This window comes from Carassius auratus, chromosome 28, assembly GCF_003368295.1.
Source record: "Carassius auratus strain Wakin chromosome 28, ASM336829v1, whole genome shotgun sequence".
NCBI lineage: Eukaryota > Metazoa > Chordata > Actinopteri > Cypriniformes > Cyprinidae > Carassius > Carassius auratus.
This window is the reverse complement of record NC_039270.1, coordinates 15,531,540-15,556,415: the sequence shown is the minus strand read 5'-3', so window position 1 is coordinate 15,556,415 and position 24,876 is coordinate 15,531,540. Positions and strand designations below refer to the sequence as shown.

Genomic DNA, 24,876 nt, shown 5'->3' with positions numbered 1-24,876 from the left:
TCAACTTTTTAATGAGCCCTGACTGAACAATATGAAAAGCACAATGGGGGAAGGGCTTGGGGGAATTGTGTGTTTTTTTGCCCGCCTAAATTGAAAAGGAACACAACGGTGAAAAATGAGGGCTGGTTTTCAAGGTGACAGCAGTACAGTTTGAATTCTATAGTACAGCGCTTGTATTCTCTCTCTCTCTGAGTGAAAAAGAAGGAGAAGAAGAATGGGAGCAGGACAGCAGCTTATTTCTTGCGACTATAGACCATGGCTTAGCGCCCAGGCCAATTCACCGCAGGTCTCCGGTAGGTCACGCAGATAGGAGGATTACTTTAAGAGGGCCGACATTCCATTACTCTGTCAGACAATCGTATCAAAATAATCAGCGATACCCAGATTTATGGGCAATATCAAGAGGCCGCCCTGAGCAGAGATGAGTAGGACAGAGTTGACCCCCCAGAAGGGATTCCTGACGGGAAGCTTTGGTCCCCGAGTAAATTACACAACACAAGCAATTTGCCACACGGCCGCTGAGGCTGGGAGCGAAGGGAGTGAGGGGGAGAGAGAAAAATGACAGACAAAGACAGAATGGAAAGGCTTTCTGCATAATGTTCGGGGAGATGGAGGGTACTTGTGCATCATTCCAGCTCATCAGTAGTCAAAAACACCTCTGTTGCCCTCCCCTAATGCCCTGCACCGTTTTTAAAAGATTCAACGCCTCCACTCTAAAATAAAAGCCATTTGTGCAAACAATTATTCACGAGAAGAAAGCTGTAGTCTCGAGACGGCCGCTTTCTCATTCCTGATCCTGCAGACGTCTTGTTTAAGTGAAAATCTCTTCTTAGGGGACTCATGCATGCAGTGCATTCTGATGGCTTCATTTTGAACGTGGCTTCTCTGCGTACAGACATACAGACAGACAGCTGTGTGGTCAAACGGCTGGTCACACCTGCAATACGCTGCCTAAAGGTTTGCGCTCGTTCTTCTAGGCTTGTTTGCTGAGGCAGAGAGCTCACGGTGACACCAGTAATTACACAGTATGGAAAGGCCGTACTAGGATCAGGTTTCAGCTCTCCAGAGGATCACATGCTTGACATTATTGCGGATAAAGCTGAGTACTGGAAAACTGCGAGCGTTCTTTTTGCTCAAATGTCTTTCATTTCTTCAAATTCTGATGCATTCACATAAAAAAGCAATGCCCACTGCATCCTACTTAAACCTGAATAAAATGAATGATAAATGGTAAAAAAAAAAAAAAAAAATGGTTTGGAATATGAAGGATGAGATTTTCCATTTCATAGACTGTTTATTGTTTTGAAGTCATAGAAATTGATTGGTTGGTTGGTTGATTGATTAATTAAAAAAATATTAATACATTTGTTCATTAACTTAAAGTGTTGCATTAAAGGGTGCAGTAATGAGATCAAAATGACTGAAAAAAAAAAAAAAAAAAAAAAAAAACCTTGTATGGGTCAAAATGATCTATTTTTCTTTTATGCCAAAAATCATTAGGATATTCAGTAAAGATCATGTTCCATGAAGATATTTTGTAAATGCCCTAATGTTAATATATAAAAACTTATTTTTTGATTAGCAATGTGCATTGCTAAGAATTCATTTGGACAACTTTACAGGCGATTTCCTCAGTATTTCCAGATTCCAGATTTTCAAACAGTTGTATCTCGGCCAAATATGTGTGTGTGTATGTATGTACTACTGTATGTAGTGTCATTTATTTTGAGATACTGCTTAAGCTATAATCAAAACATCTCTCCATTTCTGCAACACAGAAAGCATAGAAAAAACAACAGAACTAGATTAGGTCTACTGACAAAAAGGTAAATACAATTTTGAAGAATGTAATTTTATTATACAACAAAATAGTAAAAAAATGTAAAGAACATACTGTTACATCATTTTGTATAAATACAATGTTTTCATTATTCAGAAAAACGGTTTAAAAAATCCAGAACAAATCATTGTAACACTCTGACATTACATAAGATAAAGTAAAATCAAAACATAAAATAACATGACATTTTTCAATAGATAACATTAAAGGTGTCAATATTTGGCAGCAGTACTATAGATGGTCAGATTATGTTACCATGAGAGAAAGAAGGCCACACATTTTTTTCTAATCTCCAGGTAACAAAAGAAACCACTATAAAATTTAATGAATGGGTACGGCTAGATGACCCAAAAAGCTATCTTCTCGAATGACTGCATCAGTCCAAACATTTGTTCTTTTCAAACCTGGGGTTGGTGTGAAGTAGTGGTCAATGATTTGGGCTGAAAACAAAAGGACAATTTCCACTGTAGCAGACGCAGCTCTATAATGTAAGGTGGGCCGTAGGGCTCTTACGATGGGGCAGACATGCCCCCGTTTAACTTCAGCTTACTCTAGACCAACTGTATCCGTTAAATGTTTAATAAAATGCCGGCCCCAGCTAAAGGATCTGTTGTGTTGCTGTCCTCCACTAAATGTATCTTTCCTGTGTTGAGACGGCACGGTGAACACTGATTGGAGGAATGAGAGTTTCTGCTATCAGACCGAGTACAGCACTTCACTGTTGACCATGACAACATGCAGCGAGTCTTGACCGTCCCATCAGTCAAACTCTGTTGATTTGATAGTGCATTAAATTAGGCAGCAGACAAGCAGATCATCAAGTATCTCTGCAGCAGAACGCAGTGGCTATGAAGGGCAGAGCTGTGATTGTCAGGGTAGTGAGGGGTGGAGATGGCTGTAAGTATGACGGACAGCGGAGGTGAAGAGAAGCACACCAGGCTTACTAAAGAGAATTACACCTTATCTCTGCTGGATCAGTCAAAGCCAGTGCAGCTCTGTCTTAGGCTCCCAACCTCCTCCTTTTCTAGCACTTTTCCTCACATTTTCTGTCTGTATTTAGCTTTTGCTGTATTTATCTTTGCTTCTTTCTTTCTTTTGATTGTTCTTTCTTTGTTATTTTTTCTTTCTTTCTCAATTTTTGTATCCCACTTTCTTTCTTTTCAGTTTGATTATTACTTTTGTTAGCTTAATTCTTTCTTTATTTCTATTTTACTCTCCTCTCTCCCTTTTTCTTTCTTTCAATTGCCCATAAGTTATTTCTTTCTTTCTTTCTTTCTCACTTCTTTCTTGTTTACTTTGTCAATTTGTTTTTCTTTGCATTTTTCAAGATAGTTACTTTATTTATTTATTTTTCCAAACTTCCAAGACTTTCCTCTTTCTCTCTCATCTATCTATCTATCTATCTATCTATCTATCTATCTATCTATCTATCTATCTATCTATCTATCTATCTATCTATCTATCTATCTATCTATCTATCTATCTTTCTTTCTTTCTTTCTTTCCTTCTAATTTGTTTTTCTTTTTCATCTTTAATTATTTTCAGGCTAGTTACTTTATGTATTTTTTCTAAATTAGACTTTCCTCTATTTCTCTCCTTTCTTTCTTTCTTTCTTTCTTTCTTTCTTTCTTTCTTTCTTTCTTTCTTTCTTTCTTTCTTTCACACATATTTCTAAAGTTGTAAAACAACGATTCCTGGAGTATGTTTTACAAGAATAATTCAATTTCAGTTGTTTAATTCAATTTACTAGCATTTTATACTAGCAACATTTCTACACCTATTTTTCAATGTATATGAAAAAATAAAATAAATAAAAATCAATCAATCAATCAAATAACAGTGTGTCATTACAGTAAAATAAAATAAAACTAAATAAAATTAGAAATTAACTACAGTATAAACAAATGTTATTTTTAGTAATGTTACAAGGTGTATTTATTACATTATTTCTTATAGTTATAAAAATAGACACTTTAACACTTTCTATGAAGCCCATATTTATATTTTTATATTTAAGCGTATTCTTAATGCGAATTGTAATGAATACATAATGATTTATAAATAAATAAAAAACCTTATAATTACCATATTGAATATACTTCATTTTCAGTATAATGGACTGTGTCATATCTTAACATTGTTTATTTAAGATCTGCACAACATCTTACTACAGCTTGTGTGTGGTTAGATGTGGAGTGTTATTTGTGTGTTTCCTGTGGAGCTGATGTTAATTAATTGATGTGAGCTTAATACTCCAACTGACAAAAAAGGCAATGTTTCATATGGTTACATTTTATTTTGATGGTCCCCTTACTCAGTCGACTTTAAGCAACTTTGCAACTACATGCCACCTAACTCTCATTAGAGTATAAGCATGCTCAAGAATGGTTGAATCTAGTATGGTAGAACAAGTTTACGACTTGCAAAGACACTTATAGTCAGTTCATCTGTTGGTTGACCATCAATATAAAGTGTTAGCACATATTTAATGACCGCTAGTTGACATGTTGTTGCAGAGTTCCCTTTCAGTCGGTCACTCTCGACGCCACGTCGGATGACCGACGAATATGGGATATCGCTTCGATAGACCAATCTACTTCGAGTGTAAACTAAACGAGCCAATGCACATTGGCATGCAATTATTGCATCCAGCTGCCGCTGATCACTGCGTGAGTATAAGAGGGCAGCAGGTGCAATGCATACCAGCTTTTCGCTTCGGAGCCGAGCGTTAGTATCGCTCTGCTCAACTGTGTCTGCTGTGAACTACGAGTTCAGCACGCTCTCGGAAGCTTCGTGTGTTGGCGAGACGGCGCTTCAGCGGCGGTCGTTCCGGTGTCGAGTGGATTGCACACTTCAGGTTGCACTACCCCTGTCGTGTTGCAAGCGGCCAATTCCCCTGTGCGCCTCAGCACTAAAAGAGCATTTCCTAAAAGAGCAAATTTCTCTAAAAGAGCTTCACGGGTGCGTCTTTATAAAGACGACGGATCGTCCTTATAAGGATGCCGTTTCACCCGTGCGTTTCTGGGTGCGGTCGTTACCTGGCACCGGGTGATGGTCACGATCGCTGCCTCACGTGTCTGGGCGTCGAGCACGCTGAGGTGGCTTTCGTGGATGAGTCATGTTCTCACTGCGGGAATATGACCATCTCGGAGCTGCAAACCAGGCTCCGCTACCTTCAGGGGGGCGGAGTCCCGTTGCCGCGGCCGCGATCTGGGGCTCGTTCTGGCGGCCGACAGACGAGAACCACTTCCGGCAGTAGCGCGAGTGGTTTGAGGATCACAGTGGTGGCAAACCCCGCAGGGAACCAATCCTCTGGGGACCATCACTCCTCTAGCACCTCCGATCCAGTGGAGCAACCCACGGAACGCGCTGGGCCCTCTTCAAGGAGCGTACCAGCGGTATCCAGTGGGACTCCCCCCGACCAGATGTCGATCTCAGCATCGGAGGGAGAGCTGTCGGATCACGGTTCGGTTGGGCTACCGTCCTCTGGGATGGTGACAAAGCCTGATTCGGATCCCGAAGTGGCAGCTATGCTTTCCCGGGCCGCCGAGAGGGTAGGGCTCGAGTGGAATCCCCCACCGTGTCCCGAGCCCTCACGGCTGGATGATTGGTTTCTCGGGGTGGTGCGCGCTGGTTCTCAGCGCCCCACCCCAGTGCCTTTCTTTCCGGAAGTGCATGACGAGCTCACCAAGTCGTGGATGGCACCTTTTACTGCCAGAAACCAGCCGGTGGGCTCCTCCTCCCTCACCACCCTCGAGGGCGGTGCAGCGAAGGGGTATTCAGGAATCCCGTCGGTGGAGCGGGCGGGTAGCGATGCAATTGTGTCCTAAGTCCGCCGCCTCCTGGCGTGGAGACCCGGTGCTCCCTTCCCGGGCCTGTAGGCACTCGTCTGGTCTGACCAGCAGTGCCTATGTGGCTTGCGGGGAAGCTGCTTGCGCCTTACACGCTATGGCGTTACTGCAGGTGCACAAGGCTAAGGCACTGAAAGACCTGCACGAGGGTGGTCACGATCCAGCGCTTCTGGAAGAGCTCCGAACCGCCACTGACCTTGCGCTTCGAGCGACGAAGGTCACCGCGAGTTCGCTGGGTCGTGCAATGTCCACATTAGTGGTCCAGGAGCGCCATCTGTGGCTGGGTCTGGCAGACATGAGGGACACCGACAAGGTCCGGTTTCTCAATGCCCCTGTGTCCCAGACCGGCCTCTTCGGCGACGCAGTCGAGATTTTGGCCCAGCAATTCTCGGCTGCCCAGAAGCAGACTGAGGCGATCCGACACATCCTGCCCCGGCGGGCAGCTGCTGCTATCTCCACCCACCCGCCGGCTGCAGTGCCCCAGCCTGCTCGTCGCCGAGGGCAGCCCCCTGCATCCGCCCCTGCTCACGCGTCGCATCTGCAGCAGCCTCCAAGTGGTGCCGTTGAGCTGGGCACAGGCAGGCTGCCCCTCCCGTCCTGGCCCCAGTCAAACCTGACGGTAAGCAGAAGAGCAAGAGGCCCTGGGACTGGTGACCCAGAGAGAGGTAGCTGCTTTCTGGGGGATGGTGTAGGCACCTCTCCCTCCCCTGGAGGAGGGCCAGGCGGAGAATTTGGAAATCTCGACAGGAGAGTAGTTTCCTCCCTCTCTGGGTCCCAGGAGGGCACGGAGAGTTGCGGACGGCCAAGCACCGGACCTCACTCATCCTCCTCCTTCGCCAGATGGCAGCTGCGGGCGGTTCGAGAGCGTCAACAAAGGCCCTACTCACGCACCCTCTGCCAACCCGTGGAACCAGGTGAGCCCTGCACCCCACACTCGCACCACACTCCGGCCTGCTCACAAGCCGCCCGAGTTGGGCCCCTGTGTTCCACCTCGCTGCCCCACTGCGGGTACGGCTGTGGTTCTGCTGGTCCCGCTTGTACGGTTCTTAGGCGCCTGGTCAGCGCTACCCAGCCCGTCTCGCTGGCTTCTGCGAACCATCAGCCTCGGCTATGCGATTCAGATCGCCCGGCTTCCCCCCAAGCTTTGCGGTGTCCGCTTCACTACAGTGGAAGCGTCCGATGCCCCTGTCTTGCGGAAAGAGATCGCAGTCCTACTGGCGAAGGCCGCGATAGAGCCGGTCCCTCCAGCCGATATGAGGAAGGGGCTTTACAGCCCGTACCTCATTGTACCCAAGAAAAGCGGTGGGTTACGACCGGTCTTGGATCTGCGAGTTTTGAATCGGGCCCTCTATCGGCTACAGTTCAAAATGTTGACACAGAAACGCATTTTCAGGTGCGTCCGTCCCCAAGATTGGTTTGCAGCGATCGACCTGAAGGACGTGTACTTTCATGTGTCCATACTTCCGCGCCACAGACCTTTTCTGCGGCTTGCGTTCGAAGGACTAGCATATCAGTACAAGGTCCTGCCCTTCCGGCTGTCCCAGTCTCCCTGTGTCTTCACGGAAGTCACGGAGGCAGCTCTCGTTCCTCTCAGAGAGCAGAGTGTTCGCATTCTCAATTGGCTGATACTAGCACAGTCTCGAGATCAGTTGTGCGAGCACAGGGATATGGTGCTCCGGCACCTGAGCCTGTTGGGCCTTCAGGTCAGCTGGGAAAAGAGCAAACTCTCACCATTGCAGAGGATCTCTTTTCTCGGTATGGAGTTGGATTCGGTCGAACAGACAGCACGCCTCACAGAGGAACGTGCGCGGTCAGTGATAGCCTGCTTGAATACGTCCAAGAGCAGGACGGCGGTCCCACTGAAACTCTTTCAGAGGCTCCTGGGGCATATGGTGGCCACAGCGGCACTTACACCGCTCGGCCTATCACATATGAGACCGCTCCGGCACTGGCTTTATGGCCGAGTCCCGAGGTGGGCGTGGAAGCGCGGCACTCACCGGGTCCAAGTTACACCGGCCTGTCGCCAAACCCTCACTCCGTGGTCAGATCTGGCATTCCTATGGGCAGGGGTGCCCCTAGAGCAGATCTCCAGGCATGCTGTGGTTTACACGCATGCCTCCACCTCCGCCGGGGGGGCCACGTACAACGGGCATGCAATCTCAGGGGTTTGGACGGGCCCACAGCTGCAGTGGCACATCAATTGCCTAGAGTTGTTAGCAACGCACCTTGCCTTGAACCGTCTCAAAGGTCTCTTACGAGGCAAGCCTGTGCTGGTCCGATTGGACAACACTGCGACTGTTGCGTACATCAACCACCAAGGTGGTCTGCGCTCTCGTCGCATCTTGCAACTCGCCCGCCACCTCCTCCTTTGGAGTCAGAAGGTTCTGAGGTCACTTCGTGCTGTTCACATTCCAGGCCTGCTCAGTCGTACAGCCGACGAGCTGTCTTGAGCAATGCTCCCGGGAGAATGGCGACTCCATCCCCTGACGGTCCAGCTGATTTGGAGGCGGTTCAGAGCCGCTCAGGTAGACCTGTTTGCTGCTCCAGAGACCTCTCACTGCCAGGCTTTCTACTCCCTGACCGAGGGAACTCTCGGCACGGACGCACTGGCACACAGCTGGCCGCGGGACCTACGCAAGTATGCGTTTCCCCCAGTGAGCCTTCTTGCACAGACGTTGTGCAAAGTCCAGGAGGACGAGGAGCAAGTCTTGCTAGTAGCGCCATATGGGCCTACTCGGACCTGGTTCCCCGAACTAGTGCTCCTCTCGACAGCCCCTCCTTGGCTGGTTACTCTGAGGAGGGATTTACTGACTCAGAGACGGGGCACCATTTGGCACCCGCGTCCAGACCTTTGGAAACTCCATGTTTGGTCCCTGGACGGGACGCGGAGGTTCTAGGTGACCTACCCCAAGAGGTAGTTAACACCATCACTTCGGCAAGAGCACCGTCTACGAGGCACGCCTATGCCTTGAAGTGGAACCTGTTCGTTGAGTGGTGTTCTTCTCGCCGAGAAGACCCCGGAAGATGCCCGATTGCGGCCGTGCTATCCTTTTTGCAGCAAGGGTTGGAGCGAAGGCTGTCTCCCTCCACCCTCAAAGTCCAGGTTGCCGCTATTGCTGCGTACCATGACCCTGTGAATGGGAAGTCTTTGGGTAAGCATGACCTCATCATCAGGTTCCTTAGAGGGGCCAGGAGGTTAAATCCATCCCGGCCCCCCTGTATACCCTCTTGGGACCTGTCTCTAGTGCTTAAATCACTACAGCAGGCCCCATTCGAGCCTTTGCATTCAGTTGAGCTAAAGTTTCTTTCATTGAAAACTGTGCTCCTGCTTGCACTGGCCTCCATCAAGAGGGTAGGGGACCTGCATGCATTCTCGGTCGACGATTCGTGCCTAGAGTTCGGGCCGGCTGACTCCCAGGTAATCCTGAGGCCCCGGCCTGGCTACGTGCCCAAGGTTCCCACTACACCCTTCAAAGACCAAGTGGTGAACCTGCAAGCGCTGCCCCTGGAGGAGGCAGACCCAGCCCTGGCTTTGCTTTGTCCTGTTCGAGCATTAAGGTGCTACGTGGACCGGACGCAAAGCTTCAGGACCTCAGACCAGCTCTTTGTCTGTTATGGAGGCCGGCAGAAGGGGAATGCCGTCTCTAAGCAGAGGATGGCCCACTGGATTGTGGATGCCATAACCCTGGCTTATCAGGCTCAGGATGTGCCCTGCCCGTTCAGGTTGCGAGCTCACTCAACTAGAAGTGTTGCTTCCTCCTGGGCGCTGGCTCGTGGTGCCTCGCTGACAGATATTTGTAGAGCTGCGGGCTGGGCGACCCCTAACACGTTCGCTAGGTTCTATAGCCTTCGTGTAGAGCCGGTATCCTCCTGTGTTCTCACCTCAAACGGGTAGTGGCACTGAGAGGCCCCGGTTAGTGTCGGCTTGCTAAAACTGCTCCAGAGTGTCCGTACTGTAGACCCTGTTGAGATCCTCCATCACCCTAGGCAGCTGGACGCGGCGGAACGTCCGGCGCCAGGCCTTCATGATGAATCCGTGAGAACCATGGAAGGCTGGGCTCCATATTGAGACCTAAGTGGTACTCGTATGTGTATAGTCCACGGTATAGCCTTAGAGCCCGTGTTTCCCCGGCAGACTTCTGCCTTCCCAAGAGGGTTTTAATCACCTCAAATTTCTCCGTATACTCCTAAACGGATGCTATATGTGTATTTGCCTCCGAGACCTCCTTCGGGAAGGATGGGGCTTCCGCAGCGTCCCGGCTCCAAGCGGACCGGGTACGTTTTCCCAGTGTTATCCAATCTCACCCAGTGAGGTAGTGCTTTGACAATTGTGAGTGGAGCTACTTGTTCTGAGCCCCGGCCTACACCTAATAGGGGCGCAGGCGGCTCGCACAGGGCACTGGAAGGGGCAGCACCCATGGCGCTTTGATAGGGATCCCATATTCGTCGGTCATCCGACGTGGCGTCGAGAGTGACCGACTGAAAGGGAACGTCTCGGTTACGTATGGTAACCCTCGTTCCCTGAAGGAGGGAACGGAGACGCCACGTCCCGTCGCCATGGTTGCTGTACCGCCGCTGAGCTGCCGGGTTCCCGGCTCGGCTCCTCAGCGAAAAACTGGTATGCATTGCACCTGCTGCCCTCTTATACTCACGCAGTGATCAGCGGCAGCTGGATGCAATAATTGCATGCCAATGTGCATTGGCTCGTTTAGTTTACACTCGAAGTAGATTGGTCTATCGAAGCGATATCCCATATTCGTCGGTCATCCGACGTGGCGTCTCCGTTCCCTCCTTCAGGGAACGAGGGTTACCATACGTAACCGAGACGTTACTTATCAACAGCTGTCTAAAGGGTACCATCAAAATAATCAAACTAATATTACAATAAAATAGTTCAAAGCAAATGTGTCATATATTACACATTCATCTCATCTGATATCTGATCTTATGGCTATTTTTGAAAAAAAAAAAAACTGTGTTATTATGATATTATTATTGCTACTTATAAGTGATCTTTGACTGCTTTAAGTAAATTTGCATCAGAAAAGTGGCAAGATATAAGACTTATAATACATTGTAAATATGAGGATAATAATCCATTGTAAAAGTGGATGCAGTGTGTTCATTGTGTTATAAATCCTCATACTCTTAAAGGCTATAACCACAAATAAGTAAATATTATAATATATTAAAACCGTTCTTATGAATATTCATGAGATTCATTATAATGCCTTGAATACCCATTCAATGCATTAAAAATACGGGCTTCACAGAAAGTGTTACCAAAAAAACTAAATATGTCTTCCTTTCCTTCCTTATGTACTGTTGGGCAGTCAATCCCCAGCAACTGGCCATGTGGCACAATCATTTTCCACTGTGAGAAGGCAAAGATGGCAGAGAGATCCATTTCACACTGACATAGTTTACAACAACTACCTTCAACAGAATCAGTTGCAAGAAAGTCCTGGGGGTATCCCACCACCTCTAACTTAGTGGCTCTGTGTGTGTATATGACAGAAATAGACAGTAAGAAAGAAATGCTGTGTGTTGACTGCTACTTGACCATAAATTACGGCCCTCAGAGTCTCAAATCTTTCCTCCATCTAGCGGTCAATCCTCTGTCATGGAAGGATCACTCAGATAAATATCTATCTGGGCTTAGGTGCCCACAGGTTCAGCGCCATGGCCCCATCTGTCCCTCTGTCAATAAGTAAAATTCTGAGGGCAAACTACAGCAAGCCACAGTCGTCCAGCAGATCCCGCGGATCAGATTTTGATTAACTCCTAGGTTCAGATGATTTCCAAGTTCCAATGGCTGCAATAATACCTGCGCTTTGAGCCACAGGGACGAGCTTACGGATGTTTGCTTCAGGGGCGGTAATAAGCACATTTTTTTAAGCGCTGACAAGGGCCACAGCCAAATAAAGCAAATAACTAGATATTAGATGTCAGAACACTGTGAACCAAGCGTGCATGGTGGACTAAAGTGTTAATTCATAAATATGTAAGTACAAAATCTTAAAAAGATTATAATGTTAATTATTTACTAACTTGCCTATGTATGATTCAGCAGCGCTTTGCACATCACAGACTGCGTTTCATGATTCGCACTGAGATTTACACTGTTATCACACAAACACACACACACCACTGCCCCTGTAAGATCGGAGCGACTGGCCATGTGGCCCCTGACTGTACCAGTCACTTCCAGGCATGGAAGAGGCCCATCAGCAGCCAAGATGCTCAGACTTCATCTGTTTTAATTAGCCAATCATGTTTTCCTCCTGGCTCTCCATGAGAGCACTTCTCTCCCGCTTGGCAACAAAACAGAAACACAGCATAGCTCAACCAGCCCCCAAACAATCAGCCCATAGAGCCGCGCTGGCCTCATCAAGCCGCAGGTTCTGGAGCCTTCTTCATCACTCCTTCATCTCTAATTGGCATTCAGACCCAGCCCTCAACACAGCAGCTGGAGCAGGGCCGTGCCAGCGCTGCCTGTTTGGCTTGAATGCAGAATGATTGGTGGTTTTGTAAGACAGAGCCTTTTTAGTCCATTCCATGTTACACTGCCTTAAGTAGACCGGAGCATTTACATCAAAAGTTGCTTACCCTCATTAAAAAAAAGACATAAATATTAATATTAACATATATATACCCTTAACATTTCCATGGCGATGTATCTTGCTGGTCACATGACACACCGCGGAAGCAATAACCCTGCATGCCAGATGGATCGCTTTTATTTCGTTTTTAATTTTTGTATTTAAAATATTCACAAACTTCCATACCATGTCATGAACAATCTGATATTCCTATTTACAAATACGTGTAAATGAGTGTGCTTTGTCGTTTAAAATCCTTTCTAAATGAACTTGCGGCCATGTTTGTTCACACTGCAGTTCACAGAGTCCTGTCTGTCAGATTTACAGCTTGTGAATTCATCAGTTTCTATCGAAATACAAAAAATAACTGGCCGGTGAACTGCGATGGAAAAGAGTGAACTTTATAGTTACTTACACTATGCGTATATGATTGTTGCTTCCATAGACGTGTGTATTTTTCAAACTCTAAATTTATTGTATTACTTGTACTCATGTGTATTTAAATGTCTGAAACTTAAAATATGCATTATGTGGTATAGAACACTGCATAGTTGTGATAATATGACAAGAGCAGTGCACGTCTCTCTCTGGTTCAGTGCCAGCTAAAGCGAGAAAGCACAGTATAAATTTGGCAGTTATGTGACGTCACCGAATGATCTAAACCCATATGTGGGACCGTACTCCCAGGCACCGGCGGCGCCAGGGGGGGTCTTGGGGGGTCTCAAGACCCTGCCAAAAAATGCCTTGACCCCCCATTTGACCCCCCAGCCTCTTCCTGATTAAAAAATATATATATTCGGGATAAAGATCCAAAAATGTTTCTCTTCGAACTACGCAGAACAATAATAAATAATAATTATTTCGACATTTATTCATACACTGAACCGAGAACCGTTTCTGTCGTACGCGTCCGATTCGAGAACCGATGAGCTGATGATAACTGCGCATGCGCGATTCAGCGTGAAGCAGACTGACACAGAGCGAAAAAGAACCGGTGAACCATTTTTTTTTTCAGCTGGTTTATTTGATCGAATTGTCCGAAAGAACCGGTTCACTTGAGCACCTGCTCCTTTGCCCCTTAAGTGCCCTTTTGTCAAAGCAAAATTTCCTGATTTTTTTTTTGTAATAACATAAACTTTTGTGAATGCCTGCCCACGCCCAATCATAATATTAGTACAATTTATTAATAATAATTTAGCCGTAAATAAAATGACCAACATGATGACCGTTCACCTGACTACGACCTCATCCAACCGGGAAGATTCCTCATGCTGCACGCGCATTTTTTAATTGCTAGAGGATATTTTCAATATCGTGGCAGCTGGTAAGTGGTGTTTCATTCTCAGCGAAGTGATTTTGGTGTTTATTTACTTATTATTAGGCTATTTTACAAGAATGATGTGATGTGACAACATGCAGATACGTTGTTTATATTGCAGTGTGTAGCCTGTAGTCAAAGAGTATAGAAGTAACTTCTATACTCTTTGCTGTAGTGTAGAAGTAACACTAGCGTGCTGTTTGAGGGAGAAAAGTTTCACATGCATCGAGGGGTCTGGTCTTTTTTATGTTATTTGAATAAACTTTTATTATATTACAGTACTTATTTATTTTTAACACGTAAAAATAATTATCACAACACTGGTAAGGCTTATTCAGATTTTCTCATTCTCTGAATTATCATTATAAAAATAAAAACAATTCAGAAATGAATTAAAATATAATTATATTTTAAATGTGATGCAAATATTTTTTCTACAAAAGCAACAGTGTTTACAACAGCAAGACCACTTTAGCCTGTAAACTCAATAATATCTATCTGGAAATAAATGTAAAAATATCAATGTCAATAAAAATGCATAATATACCTGACATGAAAGTGCAGTGTGAAGGATATGAATAACAAATGTAGCCTGTAATTTGTTTACATTGCAAAGGTGTTTTCGTTGTTTAGTAGCAGAAATATGCAGTTATTAGCCATGTCCACTGTATTTTTTGTTGGTTTTCATGAGACCCCCCTTGAAAAGACCAGGACCCCCCATTGCCCCCCCAATCAAAATTGTCTGGAGCCGCCACTGCTCCCAGGGGCATGGAAAAAGAAATCCCATATGTGCGACTGTACCGCTCAAAGTGTTAATACTGTTCCTCACATCCCCTCCTCTGCATATCTCCCTCTCTCTCTCAGTCGCTCATTCAGATCACCAGTTCAGCTCAAACAATGAACTGTTCCATTTATACACTTAATTTCACATGGCTATGAGAAGCGTTATACATGATCGTACGTGCGGTTTCCGTACTGTATTAAAGCTTTAATCTGGATAAAACCGTACATGAAAAGCTAACAGAAGCAGTAGCATTTACAAATAACAGCGTATCTAAAAGTATGAGACATCAACAAACAAAAAAACATATGGTTAAGAGCCGTGCTTGCATAGGTTCTGCATGATCCTCTTTAGTAATATCCACTGCTTCTCAATCGGGCTCAAATTGATAAGCAATGTAGACAACGCCATTGTTTACGATACAACCAGGAGCACATGCCACTGAGGTGAGGGGCGGGACGTTTATATGCGCACTAGAGGCAGTTTAGCCAATCACAACACACTGGACTAGCTAACCAATCAGGGTATTTCTGAGGGAGAGGCTTCATAAAAGCTGGAAATTATCAGCATGTTAATAGGAGAAGGGACAAAGCGGTGTGGAAAAAAAGAAAAAAAAAAAGTTTTTGTTTTTTAAAAAAAAAGCATCAAAGGGGGGGGGGGGGGGTGAAATGCTATTTCATGCATACTGAGTTTTTTACTCTGTTAAAGAGTTGGATTCCCATGCTAAACATGGACAAAGTTTCAAAAATTAAGTTGTACATTTGAAGGAGTATTTTTGTTCCAAAAAAACCTCTTCCGGTTTGTCACAAGTTTCGGAAAGTTTTTTTTCGAGTATGGCTCTGTGTGACGTTAGATGTAGCGGAATTTCCTTATATGGGTCCTGAGGGCACGTCTGCCGCATTCACAATCGCGGCATTCCCGAGAGCATCGCGAAAAGTCACAAAAGAAGTGTATTTTTGGTTGCCAGGGCAAGACAACCCTGCACAGATTAAGAGAAACAGCATTAAGGGACCAGTGGATGGAGTTTATTTTTACAGAGCATCACCGGAGTTGTGCAAGTGTTTGTTCCCTGCATTTCGAAGATGCTTGTTTTACAAACAAGGCCCAGTTTGATGCCGGATTTGCACATCGTTTATTTCTTAAGGATAATGCAGTCCCAACGAAAAAGGGTCAGGATCGTGTGTTGGAACCACATGCGGTGAGTAAAACTGCTTCAAATATCTCTGTGTTGTTAACTGTGTTGTATCTCAAACTGCACTTTCCACATGTACAGCTTAAAAAAAAAAAAAAAAAAAAAAAAAATGACCACATAAAGTGGAACTTAGTCATTTTCCAAAACCGCTAAGCAAATATATACAGTTTCAGTACATACCACATAGAGACGCCTTTGCTGATGCTGCTCTTGTTAAATTTCAGCCTCTGGATCTGTGTCACAACTTCCAAAGGCTCTCAACGCAAAAGCCTACTGGCGCTCGTGATTCTTTAGCTCCGCCCACACGTCACGCCTCTAGGCGTTCGTGTTTTTCCGGGAAAAATCGGTACAGACTATCTTTCTCTTATAAATATAATAAAAAAAAAGACTTTTTGGAGTTATGAAGGATGCAGTACTACTCTATAGGTACTCAAGATTAACAGGATATTGAGTGAAAACGAGCATTTCACCCCCCCCTTTAACACATGTTAGACTGCACCCCATAAACACAATCAAGCCTTGAAAAAAAAAAACAGTGAGCCACCCCATTTTTTCCCCTATCTTAATATTACTTTAAAACTTTGATTTGCATCCTCAATCATGCAAAAAAAAAAAAAAAACACTTTGTGGCAGTACCACAGTACAGGTATCTGACAGTATTTTACCGTGGTACTCCAATATATAACCTCACATAGAATGACATATCATGGTACTGCAAGCTACTATCTGTTTATTTTTTATGTTAATATATATTTTTTATATCATTGAGGTGCATAAAGACATTTCAGACAATGTGGACTGCCATGCTGAGAATGAATGGAGTCACTGCACAGCAAAAAGCAGTATAAAAAAGCCCCTATAAAATTATTGTTATTTCTCAGACAGAAAAGGGTTTGATGTGAGCAGATCAAAGGTGATATTTACTTGTTAAATATGACCTGAAATAATAGTTCCTATATCTACTCTGAAATGTCAGTCACAGGGAAGGCACTTCTTTGTATGATTAGAAATGCTTTGAAACTTAAATGGTAATGGTTACAACACTAGTGTACAATCTGCTTAAAACACTTTAACCCCAGTGTATACCACACCTACTGGAAACATGTTAGGGCTGTGCTTTTCTTTTTCTTTTTACTGTGTCTGGATGAAGAATGAAGCAATTACTCCAGCAATCTACTCTAACAGAGCACACACAGTTGTCAAAATAAAGAGTCACCCTGTGTGTACAGTACTAATAAAGCAGCAAATCAACACTTTGCGTACACTTCATTTGTGCATCTATTTTGGTGTTTTAATGAATGCACATAAAAAAGCTAAAGAAATAAACTGTTCCAGTCACAATAAGATCAGCTGAAACAAACAGATGCTTGTGTTTGGCAGAGCTGCCCAGACATAACTTGCAGACTAATCACAATCACATACTTGGTAAATGAAAACAATGGCAAAAATTGTGTAAACTGCTTTCATGGCAGCCTGCAAGGTTGTGATATCATTAATAAACATTGTTTCACACCTAGACATGGGCTTTTACAGCCAAAACCAAGCATTGTATTATATCTTTTATATCAAGCTGTAGCTCAAAACTTAGCTGAAATAAGTTTATAAACATTTTCTAGTGCTCCAGTGAAAAACGTACAATTTCTTGACTGCTGCTACACCTGACTGAAACAGGTATATAAAGATTTTTGCAGTGACAAATCAAATGAATGTCATTAATTTCCAGTTGATTTTTGGTGACATAAACGACAGCAAAAATTGGCGATGCAGCAAAGTCATTTCAACTTTAGGCAAATGACCTTTAATTTATTCAATTAAAAAATCTATTCCTGAATCATTAGTTCAGAATTTGGTACATTATATACACATTTTTTGTTTCCATTCTGCATTTTTATGCATCATTACAAAATTAATTGCTATTCATTTTGAACAACCCTGATTTGTTTCATCCTTAATGAGTCGCATCTACCACAAATCACTAATGACTAAAAAAAAAATCAGTACATTATAAAAAACTGATAAAATATGCTTACTTGAGATTTTGCCTGTATTGATATCAAAACATGAACACAAATACCATGGTGGCAGAAAATGCACTCAAGAAGGTGGTGTTTGTGTGCATTAAAAAATTCTACGTATACTGCATTTTTGCACAAAATCGTGGAATCTGCATAAAATTACAGAGATGGAAATCCAGATACTGTCTGCACTATATTTGTCATTTTGCCATTTGCATATACTGAAATGACTTAAACTGAATTGCCACATCTCTGACAGTCGTTGTCGCTTATGTCACCAGAAATCATCAACTCTAATTGTTTCAGACACAGACACTGGCATTTACATAGAGGGAGTGTGTGCATGTTTTGTGTGCAGAGGAAAATTTGGATAATAGGCAAAAATCAATGGCCATATACACACTAAAGTTCCAGAAGTGACAACCGCAAACTGTTTAGGGCACCTAGGCCTAAGCATTAACGATGCAAGATCAATGTCATTCTGTCCAGCATCTGTACTCAGTTACTGCCATTAGTGCAGCCTTTGCAAAAGCACAATATGCTTTATGACGTGCTACACACTAACAGCCACGTGGATGTGTGGTTAGGGCAAGGTGTGAGATATTGCTTTGGTTCAACAGGGCTGTAAATCTGTCCCATGCTTTTGTCTTTGCTCTGCCAGCAGTTCACACTGATGAATAGACTTTGTCAGATTAATATCTGATGTCAAACTGCATTACACTGCAGTTATGTTCCTTAGAGCTACGCATTTGACATGTAACTAAGCCTGTCCCTGTTTGTCCTCCTAAAGCGTTTTAAAAGCTCCCTACCGTCCGTACCCGAGCAGACCTGTGGTAACATGATCATGTCTTCAAATTATTCCTCTTTATGATTTTTATGGTCTTTCTGCTGTTCTCCACAATGAAGCTCCTGCAATCCTTTGAGATGAAACCCATCCCATGAGAAAGTTCACTGATGAGTCAGTAGTGGGTTTGTGCGGTTTATTCCTATTAAGTTATGATTATTTTCCTGACACTTGTAGTCCAGTGTTTTCTGTCATCCGTTTCCAAAACTCTGTCCAAAGGGGAAAAATAATATGTGACAGCACACAGCCAGAGTGACAACCAGTTCAACATTTTATCCGCTTTAATCAACATCAACAAGAGGCAACTTGACATGGAATTAATTAATGTAATTACTTTCATGTGGATTTAATTTGGCACCATAGCAGCTTGATCTTTGCAGCTGTCAGCTCCCTGATAAAACGAGGGAGGAGCGCGTTACATTTGTACATGGCCACTGGCAAGCGTAGAGTGCAAAGTGTCAATGGCTATTTTTAGATTGACTGAGGCCCAACAACTAAGACGTCTGCCATTTGTTGTACCATCACAAAAGAGTCAGAGCTCATACATGCAGAAATCTGGAGTGTCCAAGCGAGCTAAAAAAAGACCTGATACAGCCTGGTATCTCTTACGCTTACAAAAACTTAAAGGGGTCATATGACGTTCCTAAAAATTTTGTGTATTTGCTTTTATGCAATGTGTTTTTGCGGTTTAAGGTTTAAAAAAACACACTATTTTCCACATAATGTATATTATTGTTGCTCCTTCATGAAAAGTGTTGATTTTTACAAAGCTCAGTGTTCTGAAAAGCGAGTTGTGCTCTGATTGGCCAGCTATCCAGTGCATTGTGATTGGCCAAATCCCATTAGCATATTTAACGGAAATGTTACGAACCTTACCATACTGTGATGCCATGTCCCGGTGCGACGAGACAAAAAAAAAAACATTATAAATGAGGCATTTGTTGCATCCAGTAGGGATTATAATGACTTATACTGTGTTTTTACGCATTGCGTTGCATATCGCGCAGAGTAAACATAAAACCATGTCTGCATTTGTGAACGGATATCTACAATGCTTAAAACTCGCGTTTGAATCATCAGTAGCAAATTTTTTAAATATGTAAATGTACTTACAGACTGTGAGTCAGAAGAGCCAAACTGTCCTTGGAAAGTTAGAACAACCTCACTTTAGAAACAGACACTGGCATTGTAGGTTACTCTCACAGGATATCTCTTTTGATTTAAGACTTTCGTCTTTGCAGCTTTACAGATCTTCTTCATGCACCAAGAGCTTGTAACACTCCAAAGAGAAAATAAAAATTTTATTCGCATCATATGACCCCTTTAACAAAAATTTACTTTAACAAAAATATAATTACTGTAATATCCTCTTTTTAATTTTTTTTATTTTTTTGGCAGGTTGGCTTCATGTAAATACCGTGATTTGGTACCAATCAAAAGTTTGGGGTCAGTAAGATTTTTTAATACTTATGCTCACTAAGGCTGCACTTATTTGATCAAAATACAGTAAAAATAGTAATACTGCAAAATACTTTTACAATTTAAAGTAATTTTTTATTTGAATATATTTTAGAATGTAATTTATTCCTGTGATGGCAAAACTGAGTTTTCATTACTTCAGTCTTCAGTGTCACATTGATTTAGTGCTCAAAAACATTTCTTATTAATAGCAATGCTGAAAACAGTTCTGCTGTTAAATATTTTTTGTATAAACAGAACTTTTTGTAACATCATAAATACTCTTATTGTCACTTTAGATGAATTTAATGCATCTTTTCTAAATAAAAGTATTAATATCTTTCAAGAAAAGAAAAAAACTTCCCCTAAACTTTTCAACAATAAAAAATCTTAATAAAGCAACCCTTCAGTACCATGGTACTGTATATACTGTATCATAGTACACAACAGTAACTGTACAATACACATTGCACTACACATCATGATTCAATGAGACGCAGCACAATATCATAATTGCAATGAGATTGAAACTGCGAGTGAGAGAGAAACTGACCATGTGAGGGAGAGATAATCTGCGGTATGAGTTTCAATCTCTTTTGTGCAGTTCATTTCACATTTGTCCAGTGCTGCATCTCATTGAATCAGTTCTGACCGCGCTGAGATACACTGCTTTCAGACTTTACACTTATTTTATGCAGAAAATGATTTAATCAGCACATAAATACAAACATCAAAGAAAATAATGCAAAACATGAATTTATGATTGTATCTGTATAGCTGTAAAGGTGGCTGTAATATTACAAATAAATAATGTTAGAAGTCACATGCTTTTATCTTTACATGCAACCTTTTGTACAGTAGTCTAAACGATTTGATATTTTTGAACGGCAAACTTATTTCATACTGTGCAAACATTTTATGAATGTTATTAGACTGAGTTTAAATTTGAGTTCACTATAAAATGTATTGATGGTGTATAATGGCGAGAAAAAATTGGTTCGGCTAATATTTTCTCCACTTTGCCATCTAGTGTTTTGAAGAATAACGCAAATGTGGCAAACCGTGTCAAGTTTAAAGTGCTGTGAGCTAATTTTGTTTAATTCACGTGATAAAAATGACTTTGGGCCATTGAGGAGAATTTGTACAATGAATGTTGTTGCCACCTATTATATTATGTTTAAACGCTAATACTACTACAGTATCTAGTCCCAAATGAGCTGATTTTATAACAGATTGATGAATCTCCAAAACTTTAATGGACAGTTGAAACAGCATGAAAAATAATACAGAGCTGCTGTAATAGAGCCCAATAGAACACTTTAACATCAGATGAATAATGAGGACCTAAACACCTCGGGGATCTAATTTAGTGTGTTTTATCCTACTGTAATACAAACACAATATCATATCAGCAAAACAACAGTCATTTAATGAGCCGTACGATGTTATATAAAGACAGACCACCAGTATGCGGATTCCCCTCCAAATAACACATGATGTTTTAATACTATTGATGATCGTCACGCTCTCCCAACAAGAGATCAAAACCTGATCCGAGCAAAATCTGTCGTTTGCTGCATGGATGTGTATTCATAACTGAATCCGTCTCTCAGTGCAAGCCTTATTCTGTCAATTAGACTCCCACCAGTATTGATTGATTTGCAGAGCGAACTCCACAAATCAATTTCTCCCATTGTTTTGCCATTCCAATTATTCCTCCTGCTCTGGTTTCACTGAACCACATTCTCTACTAAAACAGAAAAAATAAGTATACGCTCATCCAAGATAACTGCGTTTATGCACATGTGTGTGTTCCCGTTCATGTTTGGTCTTGGACTGGATTGCTGTCTAGAAGGAAAAAAACATGCCCTAATTACACCTCCAAATTTGCAGACTCTGGCAGCGCACGTCTGAGGTAATTACCGCACTGACACACTTTTACACCGTTCCAGGGTGTAATTAAGATGGCGGATTCATGGGTACTAATATTGTGTGAACAGTTGTTAATGACGCTTTGCTTGGAGGAATTATAATGAAATTATAATGGCACAGTTAAGAAGGTCAGTTGTTTTCGACAGTGGCACAGGGCATCCTTACCTTTTCCCACTCTCTGTCCTTGTTCAGCACGATCACAACCAGTTTGGGATGCACCTGGTAACCGTCCTCGGTGAAGGACAGATCTCTGCCATCCCAAGTTACGTTCATCATGTACCTACAGGAAGCAGAAACCTCATCAGGTTCAGAAATAGAGCAGTCAGGTGGCACAAATTTTATCTGCTGCAGTAGGCACGAAAATAACTTTTAGTCCTAATGATGTTCATTCTATACCTAAAAGATCAAAATAACATATGAAGGTCATTTTCAACATGCAAGCAGACAAAAAGAGGAATTAATGAGCCATCTGAAGACTAATGACTGACCTAAATCAGACGTCACATTAAGCGAAGTTGAAAAATCTGTCCGAGTTATTATTAGTATCCAATGAAATCTACATGAATCACTACTATTCTTTCTTCTGTCTCCATCTTCAAAGAAATAGAAAGAGAGAGTATGTAGATGTAAAACAGAAGAGACCAGTCTTAGGAAACATTATGGGTTCAACACAAGTTCTTTGATATCATTTGTGGCATTATGTAGATTACTACAGAAATTATTTCTGACTGGTTCCTCAGCTTCTTTTTTTTTTGGTTAAAGTGCAGGAGTAAATCGGGCCAGTGTTCTGGAATACTGAAAAACAGGAAAATATAGCTCATATTTTGGGGAAATTTCAATAATTTGACCCCAGGGGTACACAAGGTGGTGCTAGTGGGTACACAGAAAATTTTAGATTTTTATTTTGTTTTTTTAATAAACATATTTTTTTAGGTTGTGAAAGTTAAAATGTTAACTTTTCTGTTTGGTTACATTTGCCATAACTCATAATATACTATTTAATTTATTATTCTAAAGATGGAATTTATGATGATGTTTGACTCATTTTTATCAGTAAGAATTAAAACAAATCTTAAGGTTATTTTTATTTAAATGTATTTACTATATTGTTTTTACATATTTGTTTTGTTTTTTTGAAGAAAATTATTCTTCAAAATTAAAAAAAATTTAATTAACATTTTTGGTGGGGTGGCAATTTAAGTGTATTTTTATTTATTTATACTAGAATTTTTTTAGCATCTTTATTTTCTACTTTTAAGCCCTTGGCAAACTATTATTATTATTTTAAACACTGGTCTAAATGTTTTTTAGTGTGTTTGTTTGTTTGTTTTCCCTCACAACATAAATGGTGTTGGCCATTTTTTATGAAAAGTAAAACCCAAGTGAATAGTCTGGATTCTTCTCTTTTCACAATTCCACTGTGTTCCTGTCATATCAGTTTAAATGCGATAAAGCGAGGAACATGTTGTGTTGCCTTCCCACTTTTCACACCATGTCGCCAGGCCTCCCTCAGAGACCCGAGTGGCAAAACACCAGCTGACACAAACACATCAGACTGCCCCTCTTCCTCAGTAATTATGACCCAGCCATTTGAACGATCCCTGTGCCACGGGTACGGACTGGAGGTAAGTTTCTTGCCGCAGTACTGCCAGGTGAGCAGAATTAGGAGTGTGGCACGATGATCGATTTATGAAACGGGTCTTAGTGGGCGTATAGTGACTGAATGGCAGTGCAGCTTTTTGAATTGATTGGGGTCCCATTTAGGGGGCGAAGCGAAGGCCCACTCACCCTAGATATATCGCTGAATCCAATTACATCAGACTGTGGGAGAGGGAGAGAATCGATAAACTCTGCTTTCCTCCACTGCATGACATGTTTCCATTCACAGTGGGCTCCCTTATTTATTTTAAACCTCCTTTCATATTTTACACCTCACCCAGTTCCCTTTGCTACTGCTAAGACTGTGAACTGTGGATCACTACACTGGTCACACCTGCAGAGCCCCTTTTACCAATTACTGAGGAAAGCAGACACTGGACACAGTGTGTCAATAGAGCTTTAGGTTCTCAGCCGGATTGCAGAGGTGTGAAAGTTGTGCTCATTAGCTTAGTACTGTATGTTCTGTCACTGCTAGACTTGTGGCGTTAGGACTGGAAGAACCACAGTGGCAAACAGATACGTGAACATCTGCATATGGAAACTGAGTCAACATTGATTTTGAGCTGCCCCTAGACATGATTCCCTTTTTTAAACAATGTTTTGGATCAAGTGGACATGTAGTGCAACATCTAAAATATATATAGCTTTTATATAATGTAAGTATGCACCAATATTAAAATGTTAGCCAACACTGACAGCACTTTTTTATTTAATAAATAAATGCTATAATAATGATATGCTATTTTGTTTAAATAAATGAAAAACACACCATTAAGTATAGAGATATGTTAAGATTTGTTAATTATTAGTGTCACTAAAGTTTCTTTTTAGTTTTTTGGGGGGGATTTTTTTTTTTTTTTTTAAGATTACATTTAATTCTTTCTGAGTGTCAGATGATGGCCAAAGTAATCTAATCTTTAAAAATATGGGAAATAAGCAGTCATTACTGTATATCCAATACTGGTTCATATATAGTATATGGCCCAAATATCAACCGATACAGATAAATAAATAAATACATTTTATTAGCCGATAACTGAAATAGTGCATCTCTAAAAATATTTATTAAATATACAACAGTATATTAACCTATAAAGTAAATCTTTAAAAATCTGAATTAAATCCAACACATTTACACACCCTCATGTTGCCCAAATTAAGGTAAAACTCTTTTCCCCCCCTGTGGAACACAAAATGAGAAAATGGGTTGATATGTAAGTGTAAAAAAATGCTGTTTTTCAGACAAAAAAAAAGAAAAGAAAAGAAACAAATGCAAAGAACCAATGCATTATATATATATATAAAAAAAAAAAAAACGTATAATGCCCCTGAATGTCCTGCTCTGCCCTACACCAGCACAACAACTAGACCTGACCCGATCCAA

The 24,876-nt window shown here is 42.1% G+C and overlaps 1 protein-coding gene across 4 annotated transcripts in view; it reads right to left on the bottom strand.

Annotated features, from left to right (window-relative positions):
- Positions 1-24,876, bottom strand: part of grin2aa (glutamate receptor, ionotropic, N-methyl D-aspartate 2A, a) — a 143,229-nt gene that overhangs the window by 32,949 nt on the left and 85,404 nt on the right. For all 4 annotated transcript variants that reach the window (XM_026208159.1, XM_026208161.1, XM_026208160.1 and 1 more), the window contains one exon: positions 21,999-22,113. In XM_026208159.1, the coding sequence (XP_026063944.1) occupies positions 21,999-22,113 (115 nt within the window). The remainder of the gene's footprint in view (positions 1-21,998; positions 22,114-24,876) is intronic.